Below are 26,904 nucleotides of genomic sequence, written 5' to 3' on the forward strand. Positions count from 1 at the left end.
ACATACTACTCGTATTGGAAGACCTCGCTCGTTTATCAAGTCAAAATTTATTAAAAGTTTTAGCTCGTCTTGCAAAACACTCGGAAACCAAGTTACTCGCAAACCGAGGTTCCACTGTATATATATCTACAGGGTTTGTTCCTGCTTTGTGCCCTGTGTTGGCTGGGATTGGCTCCAGCAGACCCCCGTGACCCTGTGTAAGGATATAGAGGGTTGGATAATGGATGGATGGATATATATATATATATATATATATGGTCACGCACGTGCGATTAGGGAGCCGCGGAACGACCCAAAATGTGACGCGACATCGTATGTCAGATGGGAATGGCGGGGTACTAACCTCTCTCTCTTTGTTTCTACAGAAAGAAAGACGCACCGCTGCCATGAGTCCACCTGAAAACTTCAAAACTATACGCCACTTCCGCCTTCCCTCTGTCTCACCCTGATGACGTCAGCAATCCCAGCATCCATCTCGGTTCCTTCCCATCAGTCCATTCATCCATTTCCGGTCCCGCAAGATAAATGTTCCCCCATCCACCATGATGGTGGGCTGTGTTATGAATAACTGTTTTATGAGTATTTGTACAATAATTCATCGCTTTCTACAGTATACAGGGCCGGAAACCCCAAACCTTTATGAGCGTTTTGTGCTTCTTTTACAATATATATATGTATATATATAAATATGGGAGTACTAACAAATGCATGTTTCTGTGTGTAATTTGGCTTTTACTACCAAGAAAGAACAGAAGATCTATGTCTGCTTAATAGTCTCAATAAGAATAATTAATAATTGCATATAAACCTCATGCCTCACCAGAATATGGCGCAGTTAGTCGGGTACTGATACTAAATCCGTTTTTAAATTAGAATTGACTCATTGTTGAAAATCAGCCCAGCATTTATATCTGTGGAAGAAGGTTTCCCAGTTATTACATAGACACTACTACTTGGACAGTATACAAAATGGCAGACAAGATTTTGGAGTTTATTTTTTAATTAATATCATGCAAACAAATAGACTGAAGTTTGAGAAAGTGACTATAAGCAAGGAGACTTTATTATTGGATGTGAGCAAGCTAATAACAAACAGTGCCAGATTAGATACCTTCAGGATTAGTGCACGAGAAACCTTTCAAAGTTCACAGAAAGTAGCAGAGCATAAAGGATGTGTTGTTTAATTTGCAGGTTTTCATTAAATGTCACCCTTTCTGCCTTGCACATGATGCTGCTGAGATAAACTCCAGGCCCCGTGATTCTGAAGTAGACCAAATGTGTTTGAAAATGGTTAGTAGAAGAGGCGTCATCCTCATATTTCTAAACTTTTACTTAGTTGGCTTTGTTAGTTGTAGAGAGAGCAGAAATGTTTTAAAATGGGGGCCAGGAGATTAAATGTAAACCAGTAAACATGCCAAAGTCAAAACCAGAAAATCAGACCTGTCTTTCACCAGGTGACATTGAAAGAGATCAGCTGACGTCACCAGGAAGCGCTCCGCTCACGGTGCTCAGCGATACAATACAATACAATTTATTTTTTTGTATAGCCCAAAATCACACAAGAAGTGCCGCAATGGGCTTTAACAGGCCCTGCCTCTTGACAGCCCCCCAGCCTTTACTCTCTAAGAAGACAACGAAAAACTGGAAAAAACCTTTGCAAAGTCAATTCAAAGAGAGACCCCTTACCAGGTAGGTTGGGCGTGCAGTGGTTGTCAAAAAAAGGGGGTCAATACAATGCAATACACAGAAGAGAACACAAGTAATCCTCAATACAATATAATAGAAATATTACAAGAACAGAGCAGACTTCAACAGTAGATAATCTTTATACATAATAGGCTACTGTGGCTGTCTGTCTGTTTGTCTGTCCAGGATTTTAGATCTCCTGTAGCTCACAAACCGTTTGACCTATTGGCCTGAAATTTGGTACACATATACTACGTGATGTCTACTATCTGATTTCAGGGTAATGAGTGACCTCTTGTAGCAACCGCACAATACGGATACGCGATTCCTACACTTCACCACCCGTACAGGGGTTGGACGATGTTTGAAAGCATAAGAGCACCACCATATTCGGACCTCGTTCCCTATTGCCACGATCCCCTTCTTAACAATTTGCAGCAATAAAACACAACAGGAAATGGAACAGAAAAAATATATTAACAGGTGCTGCTACACAAACTTAACCGGTGCTTGAGTGCTCCTAAGTGAACCCCTTCCCCAGACGCCCTCCCTGGCGCCCCGTATACTAACCCCCGGTTTGACACAGACAAAAGAAAAAGAAAAATAAATAATGAGAAAAAACTGTTCTTTGATAATGCAAACGATGAGTTTCACTGAGTCCAAAGATATGGAAAACACGAAATCCTGCAGTTAGTTCCTCCTGGAAGCAGGAAACACAATCGTCCTTTAGCGGGACGGCTTCTCCGCGGACTATCATGAAAACAAAATTCAGGAATCCGACTCACCAGAACGGGAGCACCCGGAGAACACCAGACCCTGGCCTCTTCTCGGGGATTCGTCCTTAAAATATTTCTTCGGGGTGGCCACCCATGAAAAGCAGACGTCCCTGGGTGAAGTAAAATCCTGAATAGTTCTAGAGCGTAGATAGTCGCTGCGATGCCTTGAAAATTGTGTCTTTGTTCTTCCTCCTTACTTTCTCCTTTTTTTCTTGTTCCGCCATTCCCCTTAAAAAGAGAAAGTTTCCCGCCGAAAATCCTTGCCTCTCTTGGTTGTTATGGCAACCATACGCCGGCATCAGGCAGCTGGAAAGTGTACTCGGGCGGGATCCTCCCAGAACGGGACGTCACCAATGGTGCCTGAAGGGCTATTTAAAACACCCTCCCAGACAACATTAAGAAGTGACGGACAATTCAGAAGGCTAACCCGACTGTCCATTATGTAGGTTATTCCTCTTTTTATTTTTATTTTATTTTATTGTACAATCAACTCTCTGCAGCGGCCTGCAGGGTGGCCATGTGGCGCATGTGTACGGGCGCCATTCTCATCTCTACCACCTTCACCGTCACTTCCACTACCTTTCTATATCTCAAATCATTCTTGAGGCAGATAGGCAGAGGTCATCATTGCTACCACCTTCGCCGTCACTTCCCCTACCTCTTCATATCTTAAGTCATTCTTGAGGCAGATGAAGACTTAAGTGCCAGCTTAAGTGAAAAATTAAAGAAAACGTACCAAGTAATTGCAACACAAACACTGACTTAAACAGTTTTAACGTGAAAAGATGCCAATGAAAGAAGAGAAGCAGCGGGCCGCTAGGGTGGAGAAAAGAAGAGCTGCTCAGGAAGCAGCAAGCACATCAACCTCTGAGCAAACAAATTCTAACTGTACAGAGAAAAAGGATGAAAATTAGGAATGCGCAAGTCAAGTGTATTCACTGCATGTTATCGTGCAGTGCACCGTTACTGGTATTCCATAATACGATTTGGTCATACAGATGGTCTCTGTATAGCTGACTAATGGAATTCTCCAATTAGATCCATCTGTAAGGAGTCTGATTCTGAGTCAGAAATTGCGAGTTCGCAACTGACCATCGTCAGTTCATCACAGTGCAGATCTTGGAACTGAGCTGGTGCTTCATGTTTGAATTAGAGGCCTATGCACCCAAAGTGCCTACTATTGAGCTGGGCTTCTAAGGGTTAGATCTTTTAATTTGGCATGGTCTCTGGATAGATATTGATGGAAGTAGAGAGACAAACAAGTGCTGGTGTGGCCTGTACTTATGCCTTAATCTTCTTTACTGCACCCCTTGGACCAATGGGGTGCCATAGTTTGGGGGCCATCTGTCGACGTCTTCCCATGCTCTGTCCATATGCATCTGGACCAGTCCTTGCTAGGAGCCAATGTTCTGGAACCTTCTACCAATCAGAGTTCCACTCATGGCTGTGGAGTAGAATATATATTTTTTTGTTTTGTAGCCCACAAACCTGTGGTTAATGTGTCAGTTCAGATGATTCCTAGTTTTTCTGTAACTGGTTTTGACTTGAAATGTGGTGAGTAAATAAAATACATGTCAACTAAAAAGTTACATAGATCCTGTTTAACCATAAAGTGTTTATCTGATACATAGTTTATCACTATAAGAATATGACGGACATTACACTATGAAAACAGATGCACCAAACAATCATTCGAAGTCCATCTCCATATCTAACATTGAACTTGAGAGAGTGTTTTTAAGAACAAACAAATCTCTTTTGGGAAAATAAAGTCCTTCCTTTTTTTTTAATAAATGGACTAAGATGTGAGTTCCTTTCCTAGTCACGCGAGTAGACTGAGTAGAGATTTTATCCCATGACACTAGAGCCAAGAGTCAAGAAGAGAAACCATTGTGCCACTGCACTGGCCCATCAGACACCCTAACTCCTCCAACGCATTGCTCAGGCAGCATCACAGCACTGTAAATCATCAGCAACAGCATTCAGACTTTCTGTTGATCCTCTTGCCTTCTAAGTTTCACTTAATAAGAACAAGAGAAGTGATTTCCAAATGCAGTCTCCTTGGCTGCACTTCCTGCAGTGGCTCAATGAGGTGTTTCGTAAGAGAGATTCACTCTTTGTCTCAGAAATAACAGGCTGGTTTGAGCTGACTCATAATTGATAATTCAGTGCCTCCCGAGGTTGCCTACCTGCCAAGCCGTGCTTATCCTGTTAAGAGATTTCTCACATTTCTCTCGCCTCTTGTTCCCTTCAACAAAAGAGGTAAGAATGTCATTTATCATGCTTCTTGCGCGTGCCTATCTACACAAAGCCATCACACAAAATGCTTCAAGAGTACACCCCCAGAGGTAGTCAGGCGACACTTTAATTTTTTTCTCTTTCAGTTTGGTTTAATCCCGAGACCCTCTAGAGAATTCAAGGCGCCCTGCAGCTCTTTGTCAAGCACCATCAATCTCCACGTTTCGATTCTACCTTTTCGCCCACAGCACTGGAGAGATGACATCAATCAATCTTTATTTTTATATAGTGCACTTCAGAATGAGTCCCATAATAAAGAGCTTTATAAAGCACCGACAGTCAGTGTACACAGATGTACACTGATGGGAGGGAAAGTTCACTGGCACAGTAAAGCCTACACAATGAAGTCAAGGACCGATGACACTCAAGTGCAACAAAAGACGCAAAAAAGGCTCTGCAATCTGTCAGATGTTTTGGACTGAGCATGAGACCAACTCCAGATGAGGTGCCAGTCCACTGCAGGGTTGATTTAAAATTGCAGATTCAGTTTTTGGAAGAAAATGGACTCCTTAGAGGAAAAAACAAGTAGACAAAGGTAGAAACAGAAGACAAAGTGTGTCTGCATTAGGGATTTGAAACCAGCCCACCATACTAGAAACCGAACCATTTATGTAAACGTATTTGCTTGGAGTAAAAAAAAAATTGCTTTTACAATTAATTTGTCTTCCTTTTCCCTTTAATAAGATCTACTCATATTATTGTTACAGGTAATAGAATAAATTAAAAAATAATTGATATCTCATGCCCTGCATGCACCTTCAGTTCCTTTTCCCTGCATTCACGTGTGTCCCTTAACCAGGGCCGGATTAAGAGCTTTGGGGGCCCGTAGCACATTTCAAATTTGGGGGCCCTTTTGGTCTGCATCATCTGAAGTTTAAATTCTGAACAGTTCAAACTGAACTAAATAATTATTTTACTCTCGATTATAATAAGAATCTTATAATATTTATGTGAATTTTATGTGTTGGGCCCCTAAAGTTTTGTTGTGTAAGAAATTTACAGTTTAAAAACGTAAAGATAATATTTTTAAAGACCAGTTTTTCAATGCTACACTTTTTCATTAAATATTGGGTCCACCATTTGGGGGCCCCCGAAATTGCGGGGCCCATAGCATATGCTACATGTGCCTATTGGTTAATCCGGCACTGCCCTTGACCGATGCTCCCTCTCTCGAGTGTGTTCCTGTAAAGCTGGCTTCTCATTCTACCTCATGGTTTTCAGGCTTCATGTGGAAGAATTAGACAATGATGGTCAGGTTCAGGTAATGAATCAAAGTCATAGTCAAATGTTAATGAAATCAGTTGACCAGTTAAAATCGTTAACCAAAAAAGTAGGTACTTTAAAAGAGAAGAGTTCTAAAGTCAGTGAAGTTAAACATCACCAAAACAACTGCACATTAATAAAGGGATTATCCACAAATTTGGATGAGACATGGACACCAGTGGCAACTTTTTAACCATCTGCGACTTCTGAAACTGGGAGCAGGACTTATTAAACAGGACCCATATAATGGTGGGACTATAATCCAAAACAAGATGACATCAGAGCATAACGCTATTGAGAAAGCAGAAAAAACATTATTAACTGTAATGATTATAAGTATCTATCCATCCATCCATTATCCAACCTGCTATATCCTCACTACAGGGTTTACGGGGCTCTGCTGGAGCCAATCCCAGCCAACACAGGGCGCAAGGCAGGAAGCAGACCCCGGGCAGGGCAGACTTATTTAATTCACAAATACCAATGACTGTATTTTGTATTAATCATGTGGCAGAGAGCTATATGATTTATTAATTCTATATGAATTTGTTCTTCATTTAGGTTGAAAAGGAATTAAGCTTGTGCACAGAATTATATGATTAACTTACATTCTTCTATGAGAAAATGCTGACCTCTTGATACTAACAGAACACCCTGTGATAGATAGATAGATAGATAGATAGATAGATAGATAGATAGATAGATAGATAGATAGATAGATAGATAGATAGATAGATAGATAGATAGAAAGGGCACTATATAATAGATAGATAGATCTGAAAGGCACTATATGAGGCCTTTCACTTTAATGTTATGATCTGTGCCCCAAAGAGGGATTCTAAAGCTCACAGACGAACCTCCATCACTGAGGTGCACTGAATTGGCCACTTAGCTCCCAAATTCTCATCCTTCCCTGGAGATCACAAGTAATAGACATTCATTTTGTCATCGTAGAAATGACCAAATCCCTCTATCTGTGAGATGCAGGAAGCCACTAGGGGTCAGCATTTCCCAGGCTGCAGTTGTGCATAATATAACTATGTGAAGGACTACTGGATTAAAAGTAGCTGCAGTTTAGTCAACTTAAAAGTTCTAGTGTGGATTGATTTTAAATATTTCTTATTATAATAAACTTGCAGATTTTTTTAAAAATAAAACAGTGAGATGTTTCTTTTAAAATTTCTCCCACTGTTTGTATTTTAAGCACAGGCGGATATTGTTTGAATGTTATTTTCGAAGTAAGAGGAGGTGTTTATTGTATGGCAAGAAGGTTAATGAGATAGTTTAAATTCACTAAAGTATTTGTTAAATAAAAGGTGATCTTTTGAATACAGTGCACAGAATTTGTGGTGCCCGGCGGGCGTCCATGCCCGGCCGGGACGCCTAGGAGGAGTGGAGGAGGGCTTGTGCCTCCTCCAGGACACGAGGGGGCGTCCTCCCTGGTGGCTTTGGGGACCACGGGTACGGAGCTTAGAAGCTCAACCCTGTAGGGGCCCGTGGTCACCACCAGGGGGCGCCCCGATGCCTTGGGAACATTGGCCCTCAGTACTTCCGCCACACTGGGAAGTGCTGGGGGGAAGAGACTTGAGGGCACCCGGTGGACTTCCGGCTTCACATTGGGAGCTTCCGCCACACAGGGGTGTGGCTACGGAAGCCCTGAAGATGCACCTGGAGCCCATCCGGGGCATATAAAAGGGGCCGCCTCCCTCCAGTGAGGAGTGAGAGTCGGGAGGAAGAAGACGAAACGTGTTGGAGAGGAGTGGAAGCGGACCAAAGAGACTGAGAAAGGCATTGTTGAGTGGCCAGGACTTGAAGGGGTGATTGGTGCTTTGTGCACTGGGTTTGTGCACTTTACTTTACTGTAAATATTATGTATAATAAACGTGTGGTGGACTTGAATATGGTGTCCGTCTGTCTGTGTCCGGGCAGCTTATCACAAATTATATGATTAACTTACATTCTTCTATGAGAAAATGCTGACCTCTTGATACTAACAGAACACCCTGTGATAGATAGATAGATAGATAGATAGATAGATAGATAGATAGATAGATAGATAGATAGATAGATAGATAGATAGATAGATAGATAGATAGATAGATAGATAGATAGATAGATAGATAGATAGATAGATACTTTATTAATCCCGTGATATTATAAATCAATGTGATCGTTTCTTTACTCTTGTTTAATATTATAAGAAAACATGTCACTTATGAATTAATAAATAAGGATTATTAATCTAACCCAACAAATATAATCTAATGAAGATATTAAAACTAGAAGAATGTAATCTCTTTATAACTAATGTAATGAACTATAAGAAACTGCTTAAATTGGTCGTGTGTACATACAGTATAATGAGAAGGGCGTATTCCTTAGGAATGCAAGTGCCTGATAGTTCTTTGTTTTGGTATACTCCTGTATGTCATAAATTAAGATGTAACCATAATCTATGTATGACCTCAAAATGAACTGCTATGTTTTTTTTCTGTTCTCTCTTGTATCTAATGAACAAGCTAGGTGATAAAAGAGAGAACATTTTTTCTTTTTAGTTAGTCAGTCTGAACCCAAATCAGTTGACTGAGCTGGGGTTGGGGCAGTCTCGCAGTCTTTTTAACTCACCAAGAATAAAGAAATTGCTTTTTATTTTTAAATTGGTGTTTTACCCGTTGTTTTTCGACTTCAGCGTTCATACTATGAAATTTCAACTTTTAAAAACATCTAGTAGGAAAAGATAAATGTTGTTTTATTCCAAAATTCCTAATTACAGTAGATGTTGTGGCAGGTGGCTGGCATCCATGCCCAGCTGGGACACCCTAATAATAAATAATAATAATTCATTACATTTATATAGCGCTTTTCTCAGTACTCAAAGTGCTATCCACACAGGGAGGAACCGAACCCACAGTCTTCCACAGTCTCCTTACTGCAAAGCAGCAGCACTACCACTGCGCCACCTGTGAGGATCTGCACATTATATTCAGGGGGAGCAGACCTGGACACTGCAATACCTCCCCCTGGATGCTAGATGGCCGCTATGTGGCCTGATGGCTGGGGTGGAGTGGTGCCTCGGGTTCATAAACAATTCAAGGCAAGCGAGTCACATGTGAAATGTTGATTAGACGACACATGTTACGTAAAAATGGCAAAGACTGACCTCAAGCAGCCTGTTGCATTGCGCAACACCTGTGATGAGTGAAGCTGCATCTTGCGATCATCTTGGTGAGGTGAGGAGTCCCACCCTGAGTGGGGGATGATCACAGAATTTGTCAGCACAGCAAGGGCATCCTGGATTATTGGCATCTTAAGGGCATCGCATGAGGATAAATTCCAGAGCACTCCTGTAATGAAAGAAAATAAAAATCAATCAATGCATTATTGTTAAGAAACTGTGAAATGCCACAGTTTTGTCAGAATTTAGTTGTATCTGTTTAAATATACCTAGCCGTGCTACCTGCCTAAGAGGGGTTGAAATCCAAATTTGCAGTGCAACATCTATTGGAATGTATTTTGTAATGCATGTAGCAATAAGATGCATTGTATTTTCCATTTCAATAGATGGCACATTACACACAATAGCACAGCTTTTACAAACCCCATACCAAATGGGAATTGTTCCACTGCTTTTATATAAGTTGTTATCAACTTTTACATTTCATGGCAAGTTCACATACTGTGACATTTTTGGTACTGCAGAGAACTGGCTGACACTTCTTATTTCAGATGCTATTTTAATACTGGATAGGTTTAGTGAAAAAAACAATAGGGGGAACAGAGATTTATGTGAATAAGCAATGGTTAGAAAGGGAGGACAGTATAATTAGAAATAAAATGTGTGATGCATTTATTGAAATATTGATGGAATTAATCCACATTACTGCCCAGGGAAATAACTTACCTAATCTTAACACTAATGATTCACTGTGTACCAATATGTATGAATGATGGGGACTTCACATAAAGAAACAGGCATCTATCAGCATCTTCCTCACATGGACACTACACTCCAGAGCAGCGCTTTTAATTTAAAGAGGTGGCACAATCTGAGCAGGTCTGACCTGTCATACCATCATCTACAAGCCTGTTATGATGGCAACAGCTCTCTGTTATCCAAGCCAGAAGTTCTTATATATATTTTGGGATGGGGGTGAGGTGTGGTTTGTTTTTATTATAATATCCATCCATCCATTATCCAACCCGCTATATCCTAACTACAGGGTCATGGGAGTCTGCTGGAACCAATCCCAGCCAATACAAGGCACAAGGCAGGAAACAAACCCCGGGCTGGCGGCCCACCACAGGGCACATGCACACACACACCAAGCACACACTAGGGACAACTTAGAATCGTCAATGCACCTAACCTGCATGTCTTTGGACTGAGGGAGAAATCCCACGCAGACACGGGGAGAACATGCAAACTCCACGCAGCAAAGCGAACCCGGGTCTCCTTTACTGCGAGGCAGCAGCGCTACCACTGCGCCACCGTGCTGCCTTTATTATAATATATTATATATTAATATTATAAATTCATTTCCCAATGGTGACAAAAAAGTCTTATCTAATATACATGACATATAACAGAGACACAGAAAATGGATGATTCACAGACACACATGCCCTATTATTAAGGTGGATAAAATACTAGATAGATAGATAGATAGATACTTTATTAATCCCAAGGAGAAATTCACATACTCCAGCAGCAGCATACTGATACAAAAACAATATTAAATTAAAGAGTAATAAATATTAAATTAAAGAGTAATAAAAATGCAGGTAAAAACAGACAATAACTTAGAATAATGTTAATGTTTACCCCCCCCCCACGGGTGGAACTGAAGAGTCGCATAGTTTGGGGGAGGAATGATCTCCTCAGTCTGTCAGTGGAGCAGGACAGTGACAGCAGTCTGTCGCTGAAGCTGCTCTGCTGTCTGGAGATGATCCTGTTTAGTGGATGCAGTGGATTCTCCATGATTGACAGGAATCTGCTCAGCGCCCATCGCTATGCCACGAATGTCAAACTGTCCAGCTCCATGCCTACAATAGAGCCTGCTTTCCTCACCAGTTTGTCCAGGCGTGAGGCGTCCTTCTTCTTAATGCTGCCTCCCCAGCACACCACCACGTAGAAGAGGGCGCTCGCCACAACCGTCTGATAGAACATCTGCAGCATCTTATTGTAATGCATGCAATAATATACTGTAACTAGTCATTTAGCCCGTTACAATAACGGGCGCTAGAACAGTAGTGCATAAATATTAGTAGGAACAGTCTATATTAAATGGCAAGGGACTTTGACCTCATTCTTTTTGTTGGTCGTATTTTTCTTTGTCTTTCAGCCTTTCTTTTGTTGATGTTTACTTGCTGAGCTGACCGTTGTTCGTGGGCTGCTGCCGTGTATTGTGTGGCTCTATTCAATAAGGGCGCGCACAAAAAGGCGAGCTTCAAAAGGGCGACCTCAATTGAGCTCGGCGAATAAAGGCGTTCGTAGATAATTTAGTTCAAATGGCTCTGGAATATGTGAAGAGCAACAAAGGTGCAGATCTTTATTTACGAGCACCTTTATTCGTTGCAACCAATTGAGGTCGCCCTTTTGAGGCTCGCCTTTTTGTGCGCGCCCTTATTGAAGGATACCGTCTTGTACGTCCGCTGGCTTGTACGTCTGTAATATACCTTTAATTTTCTCTGGCGGTAATACAGGTGTGCGCGTCGGTACTATGCCTTTAATCTCCTCTGACAGTAATACTGGCTTGTATGTGGCTGTAATATGCGTCACTGTATTGTGTACCTTTAATTTCCTCTCACAGTAATACTGGTTTGTATTTCCGTTAAACGCCTCTAACTTTCTCTGACAGTAATATTGCGCATCGCACCATGCCCCGCGCATGCGCACTTCATCAGAAGACACCCACACATGGACACCTGGACGCACATAGGGATTTTATATATATAGATACATTACATTTTTCATTCCAACAAACAGTACATCATAATATTAGCACTCATTTAACGAATCGCATTCCAACTAGCATAGCAATTGGAGGCACACACAGAGACACTGACACACACACACACAGACACTTGTCCCTTTATTAAGGAAGATAAAAAAATAAGTTGCAAAGCTAGAATGGTATTAGGTGGTGCATTAAGCAGAAGACAAAAATCTAATCACTTTTACAAATCCAATAAGACTTAAGATTGGCTTTCATGAATGCCACACATGACAATGCTTCAGAACAACGAGGGTCTATAAGTCAGTTTTACAAAAACAACTTGCAAGCTTCTTGTAATCAATCTTGTAAGAAAAGTAATGAGCACATTAGATGTAGTTAAATACTGTCGCACCAATTCTGAAATCAAGAAGACTGTAACTAATAGAGACACTGTCCACAACTCAATAAACATGAAGAAAGTGAAGGAGTTTGTGTACCTTCTGAATCCGCTCTGTCTGTCTGTCTATCTGTCTTGCTAAGGCACAGTTTTCAGAATAAAGATTTAAAGGTTAAAATAATATGAGTTCAGAAAATAGACGGATGCTAGGAATAAGGTTAAGAAATAACATTCAACCCCCTCCTTCTTAATCTTTTCAATTAAACTTGCTGGTCTGGATAGCTTTATCTGAACAGATAATAAGAAGAAAGATGACTGATTATTAATGATCACAGTTAGGATGTGTTTATAATCTGATCTATACAACTGTAAAGATCAGGAATAGATTGGATTTGTAAAAAAAAAAAAAGACAAAATGAATTGAGTGGGAGTTTTTCTTTTTTTGTTCTCCAAGCTTCATCTTCTCCACATTACATGATTACTGGATGCTGCGACTATATGTACATTATCATCACTCAGATAGCACGAGAAACAAGTTGCCTGATTTCTTGTTTTGCTCAACGTGTTATTACTAGACAAGAAGCTAAACTTTAATTTTAGGTGTCATACTTCCATTTTTTGTCAATTACCTTGCGAAAATGAGAGGCCCCCACCCCTCTGTCTTTGAAGTGGATTCATTGATGGCAGAAATTACGTTTCCATTCACTTTGCTCTCCCAATCATTTACCGTAACTACCAGTTAAGTTTTTTTTTGCTTGCACTCAAAAGTCATATAGTTTGCTTTTATTTTTCATCATATTTGTGGATATATTTTTATTCCAGTATTTCATTTGGACCTCTTTATATTTTTGTTTATATTCTGTAACCACAATATAATATCAGTAATATCATATAATATAATATCAGTACCACTAGCATGTCTTTTAGTAGCCACAGTAAAGTTTTGTAAGAAATTTAACTGGAAGGAGCTCCATCCTTCCATCTTCAGACCTCTTTAATTCAATACTCATGGTTGTGGAAAAATGGGGGCAGAAAGAATTGGGACAGCTTAGCTATGAGGTAAACCAACAAGCTTGATGGACTGAATGGCCTCCTCTCATTTGACAAATTTCTCATGTTCTTATTTTCTAACCAACCCTTGATGGGATGTCAGTCCACTGTTGGGTCATAGCATAAGGAGACAAAACATATCTTGGCAAAAGGGTGCCAGTCCATTGCAAAGTCCACTCATCAATATGCCTACATGGAGAACATTTAGAGATCACCCATCCATCCATTTTTCAACCCTGCTATATCCTAACTACAGGGTTACGGGGGTCTGCTGGAGCCAATCCCAGCCAACACAGGGCACAAGGCAGGAAATAAACCCCGGGCAGGGTACCAGCCCACCGCAGGGCACACACACACACCCACACACACAGCACACACCAAGGACACACTAGGGACAATTTAGAATCACCAATGCACCTAACCTGCATGTCTTTGGCACTGTGGGAGGAAACCGGAGCACAAGGAGGAAACCCATGCAGACACGGGGAGAACATGCAAACTCCACGCAGGGAGGACCCGGAAAGTGAACCCGGGTCTCCTAACTGTGAGGCAGCAGCGCTACCCACCACGCCACCTGTGCCGCCCTAGAGATCACCTCAATTCAATATTATTGCACCAAAATTTGGTTTGTCAGCAGGTTTTAGAGAGAGACCATGACATAACATTAAAAGCACAGGTAACCCTTTAGTTTAGGTACTACAAAAATGCCTCATTTGCTATTATGTAACAATTATGTACTATTATGTATATTCTTTTCAAGGCACACTGACTGGAGATGAGCAACTTATCATCCATCCATTATCCAACCCTGCTATATCCTAACTACAGGGTCACGGGGGTCTGCTGGAGCCAAACCCTGCCAAGACAGGGTGCAAGGCATGAAACAAACCCCAGGCAGGGTGCCAGCCCACCGCAGAGTGCAAACACACACACACACACACCAAGCACACACACTAGGGACAATTTAGAATCGCTAATGCACCTAACCTGCATGTCTTTCGACTGTGGGAGGAAACCCACGCAGACACGGGGAGAACATGCAAACTTCCATGCAGGGAGGACCCAGGGAAGCGAACCCGGGTCTCCTAATTGCCAGGCAGCAGCGCTAGCTCTGCACCACCGTGCCGCCCTGCAACTTATCATTTCACTGCATATTGTACTGTATGTATAATTTGTATGTGACAAATATAAATTTGATTTGAATTTGACTGTGCAGAATATCTTGGGATGCTAGAGCTACAACACTGAGATATTCAGCTCTGGGGCTCACGTTCAGTGCAGCGGAATATGGGGCACCCGTGTGGCTAAATATCGCTTTAGAAACCTGGATATGCAACTTAACACAAATAGGCCTATTATTACTGGTTGCATCAAGACAACTCCTGTTTTGTGGCTTGCCACATTTCACTCCCAAACGCCTTACCATGGGAATACAGGAAAATGGCTGGAAATTTCCAACTGCCCATATGTCACAATATTCCAAGGGCCTCCTTAGATCAGCAGGGACCCTGTGTGCAAAGAATTGTGATATACAGAAGGAATGGGAAGAGTCCTGGACTCAAACAACACCCAACTGTATTCACTGCTATACTATAAAAGAGATGGATTTGAAAGAATCTGCTAACAGAATCCGTACTGGACATGCGACTCTCTTTTTACTTGGGGAGTATGTTCTAGCCCAGAATGTACCTGCATTGCTCCTAATGAAATGTTCCCCATTTTGTTCTTCATTATAGTAAGAACGCATGCCCCACAATAGTGAGTGGACAGATATGCTGACGCAGCCCCATCTGCTATTGCATAGATAAAACACCTGAACATTTTATTGATTTCAAAGTAAATTCTACTGTTTTATACAGTTACTTATACATTCGTATAGCAGTGTACAGTTAATATTGACTTTTGACATACATACAGTATATTGTATTGCATTTGAAGTTATTCTTTGTCATAGGATAAACAAATAAATACCCTGTAAGTAAATTAGAAATTGCTGCCAAGAAACAAAATGAAGAGTCAGTGATTTACAATAGAAATCAAAAAAGAGTTTAAATACTGTTCTTCCAGCCTAGAAATCAGAAATCACTTGAGAATTGGTTGTGATGAGTGCTTAACAGAATCAGAGCATGACAGCCACATTGTGTGCGGACTACCAACACCTGAACGAATGGGGTACCAGCATGTCAACAGAGCAGAGTGTCTTCATCAATCGGTGTGAAGAGAGTGGTAATGACCAGCAAGAGGGTGATAACCGCAGTGTGACCTTTAAGGGAAGACTGAAATAAAAACTCTTGTCTATCTGCAGTTGGGTCTAAACTGAGTTTTTATCTATTGCCTTATTTATTGGTTCAGGGAAAAAAATCAATAAACTGCAATCTCTTGATTGCTTCCATCTTTTCTCACTTTTGTAAAAACCCTTTTAATCACACGGTTTGGCTGTAATGATATCTGAAAGCCTTCTCCCCGAAATCCACCATTTATATTATGAATAAATGCACTTTAAAATACATTACCATCCATTCACCCATCAATTGACAATCAAATTAGCAGTGTGGCGAAAGCAGTTTCTTTTAGCTTCAGAAGATTGCCACACTGAAATCTGCTCTTTCCTTTCTCCTCTTCTTGACCATTGAAATTCTCTCTCTTTTGAACGTTAGTCAGTCTTCCCTGTCCCATATACAGCTCGCTTCAAAAGTGCAGCTGCTTGACTCCAATTATTTGCCAAAGGGTTTTTCACAGCAAATACGCTGAGTTTGCAGGTGACTTTGTTTCATCGGATATTTTCCTGGAAATTCATTATGTGGCCAGGTTTGACAGTTTTTCCCAGTGCCTCATGATGCTTTGTGAGGCCAGCTTGACATCATAAAGCTGTATCAGCCAGTGTTGGATGGGATAGAGACCCCCAAGTATGTTATGCTGATTCTAATAGGGGGCTAAAAAATTAGTGGAAAGTTTCACAATTAAACAAAAAAAGGCGCACGCAGAAGGAAACTGGAAATATGTTGGTGTATTCGTGTTTTAAAGGTAATATCTTTTTGTATGGGCTTGTGTGCGATCTACAGTTAGTGTAATATGTGAGCTTATCTCTTTAATAGTATCACACAGAGGGCTGTGCAGTAATCCACATGGTTTAGTGTTGCAGCTGTAGCGGTGAATGAGCAAAAGAGTCAAAGAAAAAAAATTCAGATGTGAGCGTCAGTAGGCTTCACGGCCTAAGAACCAAGTTACTCGAATCTATTCTGTAACATTTCAGTAATTATTTACCGCTCTGATGCTGATCTTTCTGATTATAAAACAGGTCTTTATGATGGCAATGGATGATAAGTATTCATAATTAATTGGAGAATTACAGTATTTGAGGGTTCCTGTAGCATGCCAATTTCTCTTGCATGATTTGGCACAAAACCTAATCAGCACATTGTCATCTCATAACAGGCTTAAGTTTCGAGTTTGATATTTTTCTGTCCAGCCGCTTTAGCTCTAGACCTTCCTCAAGAAACTGTGATACACAGACAAACACACACACACACACACACACACACATAGACACAGACAATGTCAATGTTTTTGGTATCATAAACGTCGAGATACGTTGAAAACTGGAGATCGAAATGTTTGACGTATCTAAAGCTTTTGCTCCTCCCCCATAAGCAATAAGTTATGGTGAGGCAGGGCACAAAGCAAAAATATACTTTCTGTATCAGGAAAGGTGAGTACCTACTTTTGAATCAGTGGTGGGCAAGTCTTAGGGAATTCATAATTCCTGACTGCAGGAAATTTTACTGTTCTTATATTTAATTCCATTAATTTTATCTCAGGGAAGGATTGTCCCACAGATCAGCTCATGCCACATTTTTGTCCACCATAAATGGTCCAGTATAGTTGGAACATGCTTCTCTTGCCCTCAGGGACAGCTGAAAAACCATTGCACCATTATATTTTATTCTGAGTTTATGTAAAGAACTTTGGTCAACATTTATTGTGTTTAAATGTGCCTTTGATTGATTGATTGAATGGTTTGAACCTGGTTATTGCCAGGAATGAATTATTCTGGAAGTTCCCGGCACAAGGTAAAAAGAATCCATACTTACAGGTATACCCGCATTCCCACCAACACACGACCAGTTTGGAGCTACCAAAATCCTCAGGCCAGTCTCCTACTACAATACCTCAAGTCACAGAGCAGGTCACACTTAATACCTTTAGCTACTGGATCTCGTTGCCTTGAGAATGTCAGGTTACGCTACTAGAAATTGCAAGGGATGACAAATTAAATTGCTGTCTCCTGCACAGTTTTAAATTTCCTTTCGTACCACAAAAATGTTATCAGGTCGACGTGATTTGGCAGGAAATCAATGTGGATTATAATGGATTAAGAAATGATGCATTGCTCGAAAGTAAACAAGCATCATGGAGAATAACTAGGTAGCAGCTGCCACTGACGTTTGTAGTAAGAAAAACAAGAAGATACTTCATCAAACCTGCAGAAAGCCCCGCTTGATTGGTCAATAGAGTGTGCTACGGGGCGGCCTTGTTACAGAAACTCCCTCATCTCTTTTTAACTGGATATCTATGTTATCGATTATTAATGTTATTGATTATAAATGCTAAGGTTTGGCCTCTAGCTTGTTAATAATATACATTACTATACAAGGTGAAATTAAAATTTAATTATGTGAATCATTACATTTGTTATGAACACATACCCTGCCTGCAGAATAGAATGGCTTAACGCAAATTTCAAGATTAAATGGGGTTCTGCCACAAATCCCATCATTGTTGTTCCCTTGTTATATTTTTGCAACATGCATATTTAAAAAGTTATAAACAGTCAAAAATGTATTATGCGGACTGTTTGGAGACTCACAAAGGTGGTAAAATAGGAAATGGGTTTGGGCGAGGATCAGTTACTCACTTCTCTTCCCACTTCCACCCCTGAGGTAACAGGACGACGAGTGGCAACCTTATAGCAAATTTATAGAAGCCCCATCTCTTCTTGTCTTGAATATATAAAAGAGCAGAGCTGACCGGATATCAGTGTTCACTCTCATATTATGCCTTTTCTTTCTTTCTTTCTTTCTTCTTTCTTTCTTTCTTTCTTTCTTTCTTTCTTTCTTTCTCTTCTTTCTTTCTTTCTTCTTTCTTTCTTTCTTCTTTCTTTCTTTCTTTCTTTCTTTCTTTCTTTCTTTCTTTCTTTCTTTCTTTCTATCTATTATATAGTGCCTTTCATATCTATCTATCTATCTATCTATCTATCTATCTATCTATCTATCTATCTATCTATCTATCTATCTATCTATCTATCTATCTATCTATCTATCTATCTATCTATCTATCTATCTATCTATCTATTATATAGTGCTGTTTCTATCTATCTATCTATCTATCTATCTATCTATCTATCTATCTATCTATCTATCTATCTATCTATCTATCTATCTATCTATCTATCTATCTATCTATTATATAGTGCTGTTTCTATCTATCTATCTATCTATCTATCTATCTATCTATCTATCTATCTATCTATCTATCTATCTATCTATCTATCTATCTATCTATCTATCTATATTGCACTTCTTCCTCAGGACTCATCGGTTGCCAGTTCACACACACACACACACACACACACACACACACACACACACACACACACACACACACACACACACACACACACACACACACACACACGATCACACAAGAGAGCCCACCCCTATAATCTTGCAACAACTTGTTAGTAAGACTTGTTTGATGTTTTTTGCGGCTAGTCATAAACTTGGTGGAGATGTCACACTACAGGACCGGTGGTCCTGAGCACACGCCGTGATTGTCAATGGCTCACTGTGGTTGTACAATTTCAAGCCACAACTAACTTGGAAGAAAAAACTGAAGTACCTGGGGGAAAACCCCACAGAGAAGGGGAGAGAAGGTTTATCTCAACAGGTAGTATTATATTATAAATCTCTCTATATATAAATGAGTAAAACAATGGTACATATGGAGCAAGGGTGCCATTACATGTGACTGGTGTGTAGGTAATGCTCAAAAGATGTCCTGATTGTGTAGCCTTAGGGCCTGAGCACAGAAGCTTCTCCCGAGCCCCACTCTTTTGGATATAAGACGGCTGAACCTTTTGCCCAATTTCGGCAGGTGAACTAGTCTGTTACTGGGGTATGATGAATCCTTGTTGATTTTGTTTGCTCTGACCCTACACCGCTTGGTATAAATGACCTGCATGGAGGGCAGAGCAGATCTGATGGTGCTTTTCACTGCTCATACCATCCTTTGCAGGGTTTTGCAGTCTCAGGCAGAGCAGTTGCTAAAATAGGATGCGATATTCGCTGTCAGGATACTTTCTACAGCATCAGTGTAGAAAGTTTTTAGAATTGCTTGGGAAACCCTCACTTTCCCCAGTTGCCTCAGAAGTCACTGCCTTTCCTTTTTGACCTGCGCTTGGAAACACTGAATCCACGTCAGGTCCTCAGAGATGTGAACTCCAAGGAACCTGAAGCTGCTCTCCTTTTCACTGTAGCTTCATTGACATGGACTGACGTAAAGGAGCGCTGCAAGTCAGTTCACCTTAGCTAAGCTGCCAGTCTATCCCAGGCCCCAGTGCCAATTCAGTTTTGATGACCAATCTGACCCGCATGCTGCTGGGATGTGGGAGGACAAGCCGTGTACAGGAAGAACACGAAGGTGACAGTTGGGCCGGTGTCCTGGAGCTGTGAGGCAGCACTGTTAGCCACTGCTCTGCTAAAATGTTCCTACTGCTAATAGCAGACATTCCAATAAACTTTTTTTTTCAAGATTTGATGATTTATTATGAAAACTGGAACAGCTTTAGTGTTAAATATGACTTTAATAAGATTAGCCATCATTAGTTTCTGAGTGAAGTAGACCAAGATTACAGATTATTGTGATTTATTACTGTAATTACAGTCGGTTATCTTTTGAAACTGAATTGTTTAGGAATGTGTGATAGTTATGAATAGCTGAAATAAACATTAGAAAATTGAAAATCTGCTTTATTTTTAATTTGTATTCTTGAATATATTGTTTTTTCTTCAAATCCAGCAAATTCTTCTAAAGCCTTCATATTTCTTAGTGGATAATGGTTCCTTCACCAGATTTATCGCTCATGGCAATTTCTGTTAAATGGAATATTTTAATGAACATAATCACTCTTAACCTATGGTGAAAAACTGTTTTAACATCAGCCCGCTTTTAATACGATTTGAGTATTCTAGCACTCGAGAAGCCGCATTAGAAGCTTATTCTTAAGTGTTCGTTGCCTCCTGGTAAAACATAAGAACCTGTCAGTCACAGGGAAGGCTTTGATTAGCCAGGCAGACATTGTGAAGCTGTTTTCAATGATCTGAGATAAAACATTTCATGTCTTTAGTTCATACATATAAAACCTGAACTGGGATCACTTACATTTTACAGAAAATCAAAAGGCATATTGTAAAGCTCACAAAAGTGGAAAAAAGCCCCTTAATGATATATCATTAGGTCTCATTAGATACTAGAAATTTTATATTCAGAATAAATTATCAAGGTACTCAGACAAGTGTAAATGTGGAAAATAAGATACAACTTAATAAAGCCTGCTGATTCCTAGAAGCTCAGTTTGAAGCGACCCGAGCTACATCAGGTCAGCTTTTTAACGGGGAGAATTGAGCAGAGGAGCAAAATTTAACTCTAAGAACAATTTTGTTAAGCAGCGATTCAAAAGATCGGGAAAAGTGTCGCTTTAACAAAACACGTAGGCCTCGATGATGAAGACATGCACACTGAGCACTTATGGAGGTCCCTCAAATGTGCAGCTTCTGAGTGTGGTGAGTCGGTAAACGTTAAAAAATCTTTTCTTTTTTTATTGATCTTATTTGAAGAAAACAACATAACATACAATCAAGTCAAGCTTAACAAAGCTGAATTCAACCCCTGCCTGAGAGAAACAGAGGAGAGCCAGCAGCATGAGCAAATCTTTAAAAACACCAAAGAAAGGAGAATGGCCTTTTCTCTGATATAATTGCTTATTCTACGATTTGATTAAAGGTTTGGACTGATATTCTACATGGGAATGTACTGTAATTGTTTCCAATTATTAATGAAAAAATTCTTTTCTTCTGTTAGGATTTTGTGCAAAAGTGAGATTTTTTGGAAGTTCTTGCTTCCAGAGAGTATTCTGGTAATGCTATTTAGTTTCTATAGTCACTTTGGAACAAATCTGATTTTTCATTTACATTCGGTTTTCTGTCTTCCATATGGCCACTCTAAGGGATGGCCGGCAGTTTATCCCAACCAGGATGCCCCAGTAACGAAAGGATTGGGAAGGCAGCTTATCAGGGACACTGCCTCCCCCAGGACGATAGATGGCAGCTTCCCTGGACTGCAGCGGTGTCCCGGATGCCCACAGGGCACTATGGGACTTGGAGTTTGGCAACACAGCCCTGCTGGGTACCATGGGTGCCACCTGGAGATGCTGCAGGGAGACTGGGGAGTCCATACTGTCTACATAGCCACAGACGTGCTCCAAAGTCACAGGGACAGAAGCACAGAAGTACTTCCAGGCTGAAGAAAAATACAGTTCTCCATCTGACCCGGAAGTGCTGACGAGTCACGTGGACGGAAGGACAGAAGCACTTCCAGATCAAGGACTGCTGTGAACCCAGCAAGCGAGCTGGAGTTGGGAGGTAGTAGGACAGAGCTTGCTGGGAGGAGTGGAGGAGAGATTTGTGTGGATTTGTTGTTTATTTACTTGTTTATGGTGGCTGTAGTGCTTAAAAGGCACTTTGAAGAAGGAAAAACAATTAAAAGAACTTCTTCGGACTTTTATCCTGAGTCTGCGTATCTGTCTGTTGGGTTTAATGGGGCGACAGCGACCCCTGGCGTTCACACCACTAAAAGGAAAAACACCCAAAATGGTAGTGCTTACGATACACAAAATGAAATATATTAAACTAGTGGTAAAAAACTATCACACATTTAAAACAATAAGTTAGAACATGCATGCAAAATTGAATTCTGCACACTTCAGAATCAGAAAATCAAGAAAGTAACCAAAGTACCGTATATACTCACGTATAAGTCAGGTCTTGAAGCCCAAAAAATCGATCATAAAATCAGACCCCGACTTATATGCCCGTTCAAAAATATGACACTTACATTTTTTTTTTTTACATCTTCTTGCCTCCGCCAATCTCACACCAGTTTCTCAGACGCATCGAATTTTGTTGCAGCAGCACACTTACCAATTCCTTTCGCCACTTCAACGACGTTTAATTTAAAACCGGCTTCATATTTTCTTCTGATCGAACGCTCCATCGTAGATAAGGGACGCTCTTACGATAAAGGTGTGTGAGGGTGTGAGATACAAAAAACACACAACAGTGCAAACGGGATTTTTCTGGGAGTTTTCTCTTCTTTTCTTGGAGAACCAAGGAGTGTGCTGTCAACAAACATGCCCCGTTAAATCCCACTGAGGCATTCTTTGTATGATTTTTGGATTATGCACAAAATACATTTCTGTTGTTGTTCAGCATTTGTCGGCCCTGCTGTGTGAGTTTACGAGGGCTACCACTTTATGACTGAGCTCTTGAAACTTCCACTTCAGCAAATCTAGCAGACAAGAATTTTCATATACTAACTTGTAGGACAAAGGTGGCACCTTATGACAGTCGCTGAGCTCTTCACTATGACCCATGACAATGTTTGTCCATAGAGATTACAGTGATCCCTCGCTATGTCGCGCTTCGCCTTTCGCGGCTTCACTCCATTGCGGATTTTATATGTAAGCATATTTAAATATATATCGCGGATTTTTCGCTGCTTCGCGGGTTTCTGCGGACAATGGGTCTTTTAATTTCTGGTACATGCTTCCTCAGTTGGTTTGCCCAGTTGATTTCGTACAAGGGACGCTATTGGCAGATGGCTGAGAAGCTACCCAGCTTACTTTTCTCTCTCTCTCTTGCGCTGACTTTTTCTGATCCTGACGTAGGGGGATTGAGCAGGGGGGCTGTTCGCACACCTAGACGATACGGACGCTCGTCTAAAAATTCTGAAAGATTATCTTCACGTTGGCTACCTTCTGTGCAGCTGCTTCGTGAAGCGACATGCTGCCCGGTGCTTTGCATACTTAAAAGCTCGAAGGGCACGTATTGATTTTTTTATCTCTCTCTCTCTCTCTCTCTCTCTGTCTGCTCCTGACGGAGGGGGTGTGAGCTGCCACCTTCAACAGCTTTGTGCCGCGGTGCTTCGCATACTTAAAAAGCCAAACAGCCCTATTGATTTGTTTGCTCCTTTGAAGAGGAAGATATGTTTGCATTCTTTTAATTGTGAGACTGAACTGTCATCTCTGTCTTGTCATGGAGCACAGTTTAAACTTTTGAAAAAGAGACAAATGTTTGTTTGCAGTGTTTGAATAACGTTCCTGTCACTCTACAACCTCCTGTGTTTCTGCGCAAATCTGTGACCCAAGCATGACAATATAAAAATAACCATATAAACATATGGTTTCTACTTCGCGGATTTTCTTATTTCGCGGGTGGCTCTGGAACGCAACCCCCGCGATGGAGGAGGGATTACTGTATCCTCACAGGTGGCGCAGTGGTAGTGCTGCTGCTTTGCAGTAAGGAGACTGTGGAAGATTGTGGGTTTGCTTCCCGGTTCCTCCCTGTGTGGATAGCGCTTTGAGTACTGAGAAAAGCGCTATATAAATGTAATGAATTATTATTATTACATCACTATTTTCTGCATCTCTTAACAATGTGTGGGGCTGAAACACCTGAGTTTGGTGGGGTGTCCACATACTTTTGGCCATATAGTGTCCACAATTTACAAAAGCCTATTATTTCTTATTCAATGAAAGCAGGCAGTTCCTAAAATCTTTTTAAATCTCTGTATTAAAAAGTAAACATTTTCCCACTACAAAAATAATTTTTTTGGAGTGTAATCATCATACAGATTAAATAAAAAAATGTGTTTTATAAGGTAAGAGCAGAACAGCCCCATTTCCCTGGATCCATTAAATCTGTACTTTTGACTTTGCTGAAGGACAGGAAGACTATAATACAATGCAAATGAACATCTTTTTAAGGTACAGAAAAAAAATAAGTCATTGGGTGGGATGTGGGGCAGCTGCGTAACTTACATACGAACCTTTATGCACATTTAATGCTAAAGCCTTACCTCTTATTCAGTGTCTCAAGTGTAGCTTCCTCTGATTGCAATCATTGGCAAAGAGGCTTAGTGTGGATATTCTGCTCATTTTCCTAATGTAGTTCAAGATGTTTTTAACACACAATGAATTAGGAAAGGGACTACTGTGCGTTTAGAGTGTTCACACAGAAGTTTAAACACTAAATAATGTGACAGTGCTTTTAATGGGTGATGTTTATTACAAAATTAGGTACTATTTCAGTGTACAACCAAAAAAAAAAAAATTGGTCCTCAGCAATGTGGATCCAGTGAGCCAGATCACCCTCTGGGAAATCATCCCATAACTGACGCTCCCTCACAATGCAGGTAATGTGCCTCATTCAGGACTACGTGAGCAACCGCTAATTCAACACAAAGTCAAACCAACAGTACCCAAGGATTCTCTAAAGACACACAGTACTGAAGGAGTCCAGTCTTTGTCTCAGGTCACTGGATAGCATCCATGTCTCACCTCAAGACAGAAAGCACCAGGACTCTAAAGACCATTAAAGATAAAAAAACTGAAATATCCCATTGACACCAATATTCAGAGCCTTTTCTATGACACTTGAAATTTGGTTCAGGTGCATCCCCTTGTATTGATCACCCCTGAGATGTTTCTACACCTGGATTGGAGTTCAACTGTGGTCTATTCAATTGATTGGACATCACTGGGAAAAGGCACGCACCTGTCTAGGAAAGCTCCTACAGCTGACTATGTGTATGAGAGAAAACACCAGTCCATGAAGTCGAAGGAATTGCATGCAGAGCATAAAGACAGGATTGTGTCGAGGCACAGATCTGGGGAAAGCTACAAAAAATTCCAGTAGCACTGAAGCTTCCAAAGAGCACAGCAGTCTCTAAAATTCTTAAATGGAAGGAACAAGTTTGGAAAATCTTCCTAGAGCTGGCTACCTCACCAAACTGAGCAATCTTGGGAGAAACAGCCACGGGAACAGAGGTGAACAAAACCTGACAGTCACTCTGGTTTAGCTCCAGAGAACCTGTGTGGACAGGTAAAAACCTTCCAGAAGGACAAGCATCACTGCAACTCTCCACTAATCTAAGCAGAGTGGCCAGACAACATATGAAATCCCACTTCCAAAAAGGCATCGAAAGGACTCTCAGACTGGGGGAAACATGATTTTGTGGTCTAATTAAAACCAAGATTAGGGCCAAGTCTGGAGGAGACAAGGCACTGCTCATCACAAGAACTTATGAAATCTGACCAATGAGACAAGACCATTCAGTCCATTAAGCCCATTTGTTTAGCTAATAGATAAGGTGTCCCAATATCTCATCTGGATTCTTCTTGAAGGTTGTCAAGGGTTCTCATTCAACTCCATCTCTCGGTTGTTTGTTCCAGAATCCCACAACTCTTTGCGTAAAGAAGAGCTTCCTGCCTTTATTCTTTAAATGCACTTCCCCTTAATTGTCACCGATGTCCTTGAGCATGTGATTCATTCTTAAACTGAAAGAATGACGCTGGATCTACCTTATCAACCCAATCAATTTCAGCTCCAAAGGTGAAACATGGCGGTGGTAGGATTATACTATGGCAGCGGTTCTCAATCTGTGGGGCACGCCCCCCGAAGTAACAAAAAAGTGGGCGCGAATATTGCCATACAGTTAGGTCCATAAATATTTGGACTGAGACATCTTTTTTCTAATTTTGGTTCTGTACATTACCACAATGAATTTTAAATGAAGCAACTCAGATGCAGATGAAGTGCAGACTTTCAGCTTTAATTCAGTGGGGTGAACAAAACGATTGCATAAAAATGTGAGGCACCTAAAGCATTTTTTGAACACAATCCCTTCATTTCAGGGGCTCAAAAGTAATTAGACAAATTAAATAACTGGAAATAAAATGTTCATTTCTAATACTTGGTTGAAAACCCTTTGCTGGCAATGACAGCCTGAAGTCTTGAACTCATGGACATCACCAGATGCTGGGTTTCCTCCTTTTTAATGTTCTGCCAGGCCTTTACTGCAGCGGCTTTCAGTTGCTGTTTGTTTGTGGGCCTTTCTGTCTGAAGTTTAGTCTTCAACAAGTGAAATGCATGCTCAGTTGGGTTAAGATCAGGTGACTGACTTGGCCATTCAAGAATTTTCCACTTCTTTGCTTTAATAAACTCCTGGGTTGCTTTGGCTGTATGTTTTGGGTCATTGTCCATCTGTATCATGAAACGCCGCCCAATCAATTTGACTTCATTTAGGTGGATTTGAGCAGACAGTATGTCTCTGAACACCTCAGACTTCATTCGGCTGCTTCTGTCCTGTGTCACATCATCAA

The 26,904-nt window shown here is 40.7% G+C and overlaps 1 protein-coding gene across 1 annotated transcript in view; it reads right to left on the bottom strand.

Annotated features, from left to right (window-relative positions):
- Positions 1–26,904, bottom strand: part of ctnnd2a (catenin (cadherin-associated protein), delta 2a) — a 1,670,075-nt gene that overhangs the window by 227,893 nt on the left and 1,415,278 nt on the right. The window contains exon 14 of the mRNA XM_051929317.1: positions 9,184–9,367. Within this exon, the coding sequence (XP_051785277.1) occupies positions 9,184–9,367 (184 nt within the window). The remainder of the gene's footprint in view (positions 1–9,183; positions 9,368–26,904) is intronic.

The sequence above is a fragment of the Erpetoichthys calabaricus genome, chromosome 6 (genome assembly GCF_900747795.2).
Source record: "Erpetoichthys calabaricus chromosome 6, fErpCal1.3, whole genome shotgun sequence".
Lineage (NCBI taxonomy): Eukaryota > Metazoa > Chordata > Cladistia > Polypteriformes > Polypteridae > Erpetoichthys > Erpetoichthys calabaricus.